The sequence below is a fragment of the Suricata suricatta genome, chromosome 3 (genome assembly GCF_006229205.1).
Source record: "Suricata suricatta isolate VVHF042 chromosome 3, meerkat_22Aug2017_6uvM2_HiC, whole genome shotgun sequence".
Classification (NCBI taxonomy): Eukaryota; Metazoa; Chordata; class Mammalia; order Carnivora; family Herpestidae; genus Suricata; species Suricata suricatta.
In genome coordinates, this window is record NC_043702.1 from 119,647 (window position 1) to 129,965 (window position 10,319).

The 10,319-nt window shown below is 59.2% G+C and overlaps 1 protein-coding gene across 5 annotated transcripts in view; it reads right to left on the minus strand.

The window, feature by feature from the left end:
* The window catches only part of D2HGDH (D-2-hydroxyglutarate dehydrogenase), a 21,010-nt gene that overhangs the window by 9,042 nt on the left and 1,649 nt on the right, over window positions 1–10,319 (minus strand). For 4 of the 5 annotated variants that reach the window (XM_029933483.1, XM_029933485.1, XM_029933482.1 and 1 more), the window contains exons 3-7: window positions 5,213–5,270; window positions 3,697–3,836; window positions 2,697–2,890; window positions 2,031–2,199; window positions 631–774 (exon numbers count right to left, since the gene is read on the minus strand). In XM_029933483.1, coding sequence (XP_029789343.1) covers window positions 631–774; window positions 2,031–2,199; window positions 2,697–2,890; window positions 3,697–3,836; window positions 5,213–5,270 — 705 coding nt within the window. The remainder of the gene's footprint in view (window positions 1–630; window positions 775–2,030; window positions 2,200–2,696; window positions 2,891–3,696; window positions 3,837–5,212; window positions 5,271–10,319) is intronic. The other variant, XM_029933486.1, reaches the window with a different exon arrangement.

Consider the following 10,319-nt stretch of genomic DNA (forward strand, 5'->3'; position numbering starts at 1 on the left):
AATCTCTCCCCTCACACAGGGACCTCTCCCCACATACACAGGGACCTCCCCCCCCACACACACACACACACGGACCTCCCCTCCCCTCCCACACACACAGGGACCTCCCACACACACAGTAAAGGCCACATGAGCACTGGGCTCCGGGGCCGTCTGGGAGCCCCAAAGAGGGCCCTCACGGAGCCAGCCCTGCGACCTTGTGGCCTCTTGCCTGGGCTAAAGCCACGCCAATAGGGCAGATCTCAGGAGTGAAAATACTGCCATCTGCAGCCAGGCATCTCCGCCTCCGGAAGCACAGATGCTTTCTGAAAGGTTGTCATCAGCGTCCTGTCTAACGGGAAAGCACTGGCTGAGATCCCACATGGACTCACTGCTGAGTCAAAGAGAAGCATTTCTGACAAGTGCACCTGGGTTTTCCAAGACCCTGGCGCCCCGGCACAACGGGCAGCCCCGACCGGACCTGCGCGGGGACACGATTAAAACACAAGTAACGGAATTCCACACTCGGCCAGCTGTGGCGACTCCAGAGCTGTGGACACACCGACCTACTGCTTCCCAGATTGTGGGCAGGACTGACGGCCTGCGACCCAGGGCACGGAGGGGGGGCCGCCCGCCAGCTGGAGTCCATACCTTGCACCGGGCTGGCGAGGCACAGGTGGTGCCTGACCAGCCACATGCACTCGGCGTCCATGAACTCATACGCAGACAGGATCTCACCCAGCAGCCCCTTGCAGGTGCTGAAGGTCTGCAGAACCTCAGGGAAGCCTGGGCAACCTGCAAAGGGCCAGAGCCTCAGGCATCAGAGCCCCTCATCCCTGACATCCACCACGTCCCCCCAGGGGAGGGCACCGGGTAAACAGGGTGGCCTCGGGAAACACCAAGCACACCAGGCTGGTGAGGATCAAGACCGAAAATGCTCCCCGGAGAGCCCACGGCATTCAGGAAGGTGGTAGGAAGCAGAGGGGCAGTGACGTCATCGCCTCCCAGGGCTACAGGGGAGGCAGGGAGAGTCCCTCGGGGGCCGGGGGCAGATGCCTGTTCTGCGCATCCAAGGAGCACATGGAGGTCCCAAGGTGGGGACCGGGGGCGCGTGGCAGGTCCAGCAGCACATGGGGCACTCGAAGGGAGCACTGCTCAGTGGAGATTAGATGGGAAGAAACTACCCAGAACGAGACAGGAGTGTGAAAGGGTGGAACACGTGGAAGAGAGAGAGGACAGAGTACAAAATTGTGTTGTGAGTTCAGTCCCAGCCCTGAAGGGACAGGAAGACCGGCATCTACTAGAACTGACGAGACACCAAGCCACAGGTGGAAGGAGTTCAAAAGACTCGGACAAAATATGCACCTGCACCCAGCATGCCTCAAAACACAGAAGACCAAAAACAAAGAGAAAACCTTTAAAGTGACCACAGAACAAAGTATCAGAGTCCCTGGAAACCACAGTGACGGAGGGCAGCCAGCCTCCCTGTGACCACCAGCACAAGCCACAGGCCACGGGGTGATATTCAACAAAACGAACAAAACAAACCCTGATGGGCTTGTGTACCAGTGACAGTGTCGCCACGAAGGGGGAAAGAAAGGCACTGCAGATGCACCGGGGGACAGAGGACATGTCACGAGGAGTATGTCCCCAGTGGAAGGCCTGATGTAGGAGGTGTGCTGTGTGCTGACAGGACAGGGGCAGGGAGGGGACAGGGAGGACAGTGTGTCCCTACAGCCGTGACTGGTTTCCCCCACGGCAATGAACACACCAAAGGTGACTCCAGATTTCCCCCAGAATCTTACCATATAAGCTACTTATATAACAAACCAAACAGTGGGGAGAGCTGAACAAAGCCCCAGTTTTGTTCCAGAATAAAGTGTGCTCTGACCTCGCTGTGGGATCACAAGAAGGCCAGGTTCTGACCCCTCAGGACAGAGTGAGAAGCCAAGAGAGGCAGGAATGTGCTCGTGGAGGGTCCCGGTGCCAAGGGCAGGGCAGCTGGGGGACAGGACGTGGCTCCGGGAGGTCCACCCCGGCGGCCTACCTACCCAGGAAAGCCACGTTCACAGCCCTGGGCTTGGGCGGACACAAGATGGACACGGCCGTGATGACCCCCAGTGTGCCCTCCGACCCGATGAAGAGCTGCTTCAGGTCGTAGCCCGTGTTGTCCTTCCTCGGGGCGCTCAGGCAGTTCAGAACCGTGCCGTCTGCCAGCACCTGCCGCGGGAGGAGACGCAGGCTGGATTGTCCATCCCGGCAGACGCCCCTCTACTCCAGCCGCTGCGCTCAAGGCGCTGCCGCAGCCCAGGGGGGCCTCGGAGAGCAGAACTGGGCATGGGCCCCCCACCCCACCCAGTGTGGCTCAGGAACACGGGCAGCCCGGCGTTGTCTAATGGGCTGAAGGAAAGACTCATTCCCCACTGGAGGGAAGACCTCACCAGGGCCCAGAGCCGGGTGGACACCCGGTGGAGGCAGAGAAGGGGGTGCACCAGGGTGCAGCTGAAGCGGCACTGGGCCCACCCCCTCATCTTGACCTCACCCTGCACCACCCCAGCTGTCCCTGCGACCTGGAGAGCTGCCCAGGGGCCCAGCCAGGGCGGGGATCAGTGGACCTTCCAGGGAAGCACACTCCACACTGGGAAACGGCTAGGGGTCAAGGCCACCCTGACATGGGGTCGGGAGACACAGGAGAGCGGACGGCACCCCCAGCTCACCACTTCCAGGCCCAGGACAGTCCCATGAAGCGAGCCATAGCGCAGAAACCGCAGACCGCCTGCATTGGTGGCCACGTTTCCCCCAATGTGGCAGCTTCCCTTGGCCCCCAGGTCCAGGGGCATGATGAAGCCCCTCTCCTCCACGTGCCGGCTGAGCTCCTCCAGGACGCAGCCTGCCTGGCACACCAGGGTTCCTGCAGGACAAGCGCAGCTTACATGAGGGCTCCAGGCTGGAGGAGAAGACCCGCCAGGGGTGCTCCGTACCCCGAGGAAAGGACTCACCGAGGGTGCTCCCGGCCCCGAGGAGAGGACCTGAGGGAGGATGGGGGCTCCCAGCCTGAGGAATGAGGACCCGCTGAGGGGGGGGTCCACGGGGTCAGCCACCCACAGGTCTGTCCCCTCAGAACCCAAGAAAAGGAGTGTCCCTCCCCCCACCCCCCAGTAGCTCCCATTATGATTTACCCTGAAAAAGAAGAAAAACTGGTAGGCAAAACCAGAGAAGAAAATCCTCATGTACGCTCATTCTCATGTGGGAGGGATGAGAAAGAGCAATGCTCTGAGGTGGGGGTCCTCAGCTGGGTGGGTCCCCCCACCAGGGACACGTGACAAACTGGAAGACTGTCTGCTTTGAGTGCTACTGACGGGGAGTGGGGGGGTGCTGTGCCGGGGGCCCCCACCACAGCTGATGACCCACCCCATGAGTCCTGCTGGACAGACACACCCAGGTGCCACTGGGCAGCAATCACGTGCACACTGGCCTGTGCCTCAAATGGGGCACCGCGTTCACAAGGGCAGAAAGGGCCACCTTGGCCAGAAAACGCCAGAGTCGCAGGGGCTCACAGCCCCCCCCTTCACTGCGAACCCCCAGGACAGGCTCCCTGGGTGGCCAGCCCAATGATTCCCCCAGGCAGATACACCCCGAGGGCTGAGTGCACAGAGTGGGGCCCCAAGGGCCCAGCCACAGGCTGGCAACCCAGGCGCCCCGGCAGGGCGGGCTTACCGGACAGGTCGTGGAAGCTGATGACCTGGTTCATCAGGGCAGTGGACAAAATGATCTCATCGAAGACGGGCACGCTGCCCCCCACCATGCCTGTGTTTCCCCCCTGCGGGTTCACAGCCAGGTTCCTCTCGTGACAGTACCTGGACAAGCACAGGAGGTCATCAGGGTCCCCCTCCCCACACCCACAGCATTAACTCTGCAGAACAGCACCAAACCCTGATTCTGTACCCTCTCTCTTCCTGAGCGTGGCCTCGACGGAGGGCCTCCTGGGTCCTGAGGTGGGACACGTCTGTGGAGGCAAGTGTCTATCACAGAACTGCACTGAGCGACAAAGCTGGCGCTCTCCCAGATCGCAGACGGGGTGCAAGGCAAAGCCCCACTGCCCCACGAGGGCCAGCGCCCTGCTCTTCCCCCAGAGCCACAAAGCCCCCAGATCCTTCCCCTGCCGGCCCCCACTGCCACACTTAACACACGTCCATGTCACAGGTGGCACCTCATCCACAGCTAGGCCCCAACTTTACAAAGACCTGAGCGGAGGGCCCACAGGGTTAGGAATGCACCTGCCCGTGGGAGGGTATGTGCTCCCGAGCCCCATGGCCTGCCCTGTGAGGTGGCGAGCCCCTCACAACAGGCTGACATGAGCATGTGTGCACCCTGGGTGTGTTAACTGCTGAGGCTGTTCTGGAGCCTCAGTTACAGGAGCGTACAAGTGTACAAGCCCTGTGTGCTCTCTGGCATCTTGGGGGGGGGGCTGTAAACTGCAGAGCGCATGTGGATGCACACTCTCAGCATTTGAAGTGGTGTGGAGGAGACGGCACGGGTGCACTGGAGGGCATGACACGGACTGAGTCAGATGCAGCAAGACAAATACTGTATGATCTCATATGTGGAATCCAGAAAATCAAACACACAGAAACACAGAACGGAAGGCTGCCACAGGCGGGGGAGGAGGCGAAGGAGATGGAGAGGTACAAGCCCCCAGTTATAAAACACACCCGTCCCGGAGATGGAAGGCACCCGCAGGAAAACAGGAATGCTGCAGGGACCGTCCGGGACACATGGGGACCACGTGGAGCCGTGGGACCACTTGCTAACGGGTAAAACTATCAAACCACGGTGGCGTCCACTGCAGGCTCATAGGACTCAATTACACCTCAACCTCAAAACCGACAGAGAATAATTAGCGCCTGGAAACAGGCACGGATGTGGCCAAATGGGGAAGCAGGAAAAGGCATCACATCATAGACAGGACACGGTAACAGTCAGAAACCACACTGTGGCAGATGAAACAAAATGTCATCTGCGATTGCCTCCGGAGGGAAACCAGTGGTTGCTTTTTTCTTTACGGTTGTGTTTTCCAACTGCTCTGGAACAAACACGACAGTTTACTGACATGAAGCCATCAAAGAACGCCTGTTGCAGGGCAAGGCCAAACCCAGAGGTGCACCCCACCCCCCCCACCCCGCCCGGCGGGCTCCTGTCCGCGGGCGAGGCCCCAGGCTGGGGCGGCACGTACCTGAGGATGTGGGCCACCTCCTCTGACGTCCGTGGCCTCAGCAGCACCGCGCTGCTCCCTGCAACGCCAAGCAGCATGTCACACGCGAGGGCAGTTTCAGTCTCCCCTCCCAGAACGTTCCTCTGGGGGCGACCCACAGGAGTACGGTTACCAACAAGCCCGAAAACCTCAAAGACAAGAGCAGGGTGTCAAAAATGGATCACATCTCAGCCCGAAGGGGGGTGGGGGAGATCCAGGACCCACGTCCAGGCCCAGGCCCGGGGCAAGGGACACCTGCCGGGCTCGTGTTTCCCTCTGTAATTGAAACTGTCTTGTGCTGGGGCGCCTGGGTGGCTCAGTTGGCTAAGCCTCCAACTTCGGCTCAGGTCAGATCTCATGTTCGTGGGTTCGAACCCCACGTCAGACTCTGTGCTGACAGCTCAGAGCCTGGAGCCTGCTTCTGGTTCTGTGTCTCCTTCTCTCTCTGACCCTCCCCCTCTCATGCTCTGGCTCTCTCTGTATCAAAAATAAATAAAATATTAAAAAAAAAACCTGTCTTGTGCTGACACACTTGAGACTCTGGGTCTCCTGCCGCTGCTCACGCCTCCACCAGCACAGGGCACGGGGCTGACTGCCAGAAGAATGACTGACAAATGACTGACTCTCACCCACCCCTCCACCTGCTTTATTAGCTGACTTTCTCGTGCAAGAAAGGACAGTCCTTCCCTCTCGTGTATTTATTGAATCATATCCATGGGGTCTCATGGGCTCTTCCTGAAAGCACCAGCTGATGCACCAGTTCTCTGCTGCCACGACTGATCTGCTGCCCAGACATGGCCAGTGGGAGCCCCTCCGTGCCAGCCTGACCACTGCCTCCCCAACTGTCAGCTTCTCTCTGCCCCTCTGACTTTGTTGAAAGCATGAAAGTAGGTGAGGGGACTTCAGAGAGGCAGGAGGCACACCGCACAGACTCCTCCTACATCAGCACCTTATTCGTGGAGCTTCGAGATCCGGCTGTAGTCGGTTTTTTTTTTTTTTAGGAAAGGGTAAGTTTTTTGGACTTTTTTTTTTTTTTTTGAGAGAATGCAGGCACACATGGGGACAAGGGGCAGAGGGGAAAAGAGAGAGTCCCAAGCAGGTTCCTCACTCAGCATGGAGCAAGACGAGGGGCTCAACCCCACAACCCTGGGATCATAACCTGAGCCAAAATCAAGAGTCAGATGCTCAACTGAATGAGCCACCCAGGAGTCCCAGGAAAAAGTAAGTTCTGAATATTTATTATCCTTGTTTTATTTTATTTTATATTTTTGAGAAAGGGGGAGACAGAGCACAAGCAGGGGGGAAAGGGGCAGAGAGAGAAAGGGAGACACAGAATGAGAAGCAGGCTCCAGGCTCTGAGCTTTCAGCACAGAGCCTGATGTGGGCTTCAAACTCATGAACCACGAGATCATGACCTGAGCTGCAGTCAGACCCTTAACTGACTGAGCCACCCAGGCGCCCCTTTATAACCCTTGTTTTAAATGTAATTTAATTGTATATTTATGTAATTTAATTTTAAGTACCGGCTGTGTTTTATACCTGGCTTGAAATGAAACTCTACCAATTTTTTTTAAGTAGGCTCCATGCTTGGTGTGGAACAAAACACGGGGCTTGAAGTCACAACCCTGAGATCAACTGAGATCAAGACTTAGACGCTTAGCTGACTGGGCCATCAGGTGTCCCTCTAACAATTTTTTGGCAGTTGGCTCTCCGGGGCCAGTACAAGCCAGATCCTGCACACTACTGGCCCTTGGCCCCCAGGAGGCCTCGGGGCTGCAGCGACCACCTTACGACACTGGCCCAAGGGAGAGGGCTGAGGAGGTGCCACAGGCCCCTTACTGCGCTTGCGTTTGGAACATCCGGGAGGAAGCAGGAGACTTCAGCGTCATTAGGCGGACCGCCACCAAGGCTCACTTAAAATCAGCCGTGCCTGTCTCCTGTGTGGAGACCCACGAGTTGAGTGCTTCATGATGAACAGAAGAGGGAAAAAGAAGCAGACAAGACTTCGATGTGGAGGGAACAGAGCCAAAGCTCTGGAGGGGCCAGGACAGGAAGGAACAGAGGCCAAAAGCCTCCGCCCCTTGGGCCATCTGCTTTCAGTCTTCAGCTGGAGAAAGCAGAGCGGGTGGGGAACAGATGCCTTTTCTTGGTCACCCAGCATAACTGGTAGTAGGCTCAGGCACAGACAGCTTCACTACCCGCCCTGGCTCCTGATGTCCCTCTGGGGGGAGTTTGTGACCCACCCACCCCCAAGGGAGAAGAGTGCCCGGAGTAGGGATGGCAGGCAGAGCCAGGATCCGAAAGGGGGTCAGGGTGATGGAGAAAACACAGGGCTACCAGATCATCCAAATAAAACGTCCACTGGAGCAGGAGAGGACACTTCCCCACACGGCCCCCTCTGTCCGGACCAGGGACGGCAGGGGCTGTGAGCTTCCCACAAGGTTTCCTACCGGGCCCTCAGCACTATCAGCATCTCCCGCACGTTGTCCTCTGCTCAGGGAGGATGGGTTTCTGTTCCAATTCTTTCATTTTTTTTCTTCTGCTATTTTCTTTTTCTCTAGCAGTTGATTGCTGTGAGTCACCTCCTCCAATCAAAGAATAAACATGCTTCCTACACCTTCATTACATGCTAGACTCATCTACCAAGGTCTTTCTCATTGTTGAGCTGGCCATTCGGCGTGCGTGTCTGTGGAGACCACGACGGGCTTGGCGCTCACCCGGCCCGGGGCTCCATCAACACCAGCTGCCGTCCTGGTTACCTCTGTGCCCGTCTCACGTCTGTGGTTCGAAAGCCCTTTCTCGCTCAGTTTTCATCAAACAAACCATCTCTGCCCTGTAGCCCTGATCCTTCGGGATAGCACAGTCCAGGGAGCCTGGTCACCCATGAGGACCCTGCAGGCTTCAGTCACCCCACGTAGGGCTTTCCCAAGGGTGTCTGGGTTCCCACCCTGGTGCCGGGGCTCGCTGTGGGCACAGAGAGTGAAAACAGATGAGATGGCCGCTCTCAGGACACGACCTCCTAATGGGGGAGAGAGATGCTCTGGCATGACAGCAGCAGGCCCCACACCCACACAGAGCGCAGAAAAACCATCAAAGACACAGCTCGGGGAGGCGGCCCGGAACTGCCGAAAAGGGGTATCTGGATGGAAGAGGCCCCGGAACGGCCCAAGCCAGCAAAAGGGAGCCAGGCAGAAAAGCCACACACGGGCCAGGGCAGCGCTCCGCTCCGCACACACTGGTGGGGGCAGGGGGGAGGGTCCCCTGTGGGCAAACAGCCTCAGGTCCAGCACAGTCAGCATCCGGCCCTCCACCTGCCAACGGGCGCCTTCACCCAGCAGGGCGCCAAGGAGGGCCCAAGTTCTCACTGGGGCAGCTGTTTCCTGCAGCTTCTGAGCCTTCCTGCCACCTTCTCGCTCCACCATCCCAGCTCCCAGCAGCCGCTGGCTCCTCTCCACTCCAGATGCCGCTGGGCTTGCAGGACGGAGGACAAGGGCCTGGGCCACGGTCTCTCCCCAGTGTGGGAGACAGCGCTCTGTGAACATTCATCATTCGGCACAGGGGACACAGACGCCAGTGCTCCAAGCTATCCTACAGCTGACAGACCCCGGTGCCCCCAGCTGCCCCACAGCAGACACGGGTGCCCCCAGGTGCCCCACAGCAGACACGGGTGCCCCCAGCTGCCCCCACAGCAGACACGGGTGCTCCCAGCTGCCCCCACAGCAGACACGAGTGCTCCCAGCTGCCCCACAGTAGGCCTAGACAGCCCCAGCAGCATAGTCCCTAACACAGCAGCTGCCCCTGACCCTGCGACCCCTGCGTCCCCACTGCCTCACTGCCTCTAGAATACACACCCCATGGTGTCTTCCGCCCGACCTCACCTGCTCAGCCCCACAGGCCACAGGGGCTGGTGTTGCCCTGCCAGGCCGCTGCGTGGACCCTGCCCTGGACTCCGGGGCTGCACAGCCAACAGGCCCCTTGGGCGAGTCCACGTGGTCTGTGCAGACCGAGGTTCGCACCTTCCGTGCCAGCCGCTCTCCCGCCCATGGCACTGGGCGACGGACAGCTGCTTCTGGCACCTGCACAGGCCATGCGGGCCCCCCCCCCACCTCCTCTGACGGCCATCTTGGCAACAGCAACCCTGGGACTGTTCCTTCCACACACACCCAGACCCCGGCCCGTCTCCCCTGACGGCCCCCGGAGACTCACGCTGTCCTCGGGGCTTCCCTGACTGGGCAGTGAAAGCCTGGGCCCTGCGCAGCAGCCGCAGTCCGGCCACGGCCCCCTCTCTCCGTAGGGCTCCTGGCAGCCCCCCATCGGCTCGGGGAGAAGCCGGATGCACAGGGCCCTCGAGGTGTCCACGGCCCGGCCCCTCTCTCCGGGGCCTCCCTTCCCCCACCCGCCGCAGCCGCTCGCAGGTCTGTCAGGCCTGCAAACCCCCACACGTCACCTTGCTCAGGGCTTCGCGTTGGCGATTCCGGCCCCAGGACACCCTTACAGGCAGCTTCCCGAGGCCCCAAGAAAGCCCCTGCGCCAGCTGCCTGGCGTACAGCCACCCCCACTCGTGCCCCTGGCCCTCAGGTGAGCCCCCTGTCCGTCCTCACACGTGGGACCCCCAGCCCTGCACTCAGCGCAGGCGCACAGTGAGGTGCTCCCGAAAGTTTCTGGGATTCACCTGTGAGCAAGTGGTTTAATGTTTGGGTGAGATACTTAATGACAGCTTCTGTTTCAAATACAAACTATTTTTCAAAAAAAATCATGAAACCCTGGGGCACCTGGGTGGCTCAGTTAAGTGTCTGACTCTTGATTTGAGCTTAGATCATGATCTCACAGTCGTGTGTTCAAGCCCCGTGTTGGAGTCTGCGCTGACATGGTGGAGCCTTCTTGGAACTTGCTCTCCCTGCCCCTCCCCTGCCCCTGCCCTGCGTGCACGCTTGCTCACTGGCTTTCTCTCAAAATAAATAAGCCTTTAAAAAATTTATGAAACCCTACGGCGCCTGGGTGGCTCAGTCAGTTAAACCTCCAACTTTGGCTCAGGTTATGATCGCATGGTTTGTAGGTTCGAGCCCCGCGATGGGGCTTTGTGCTGACC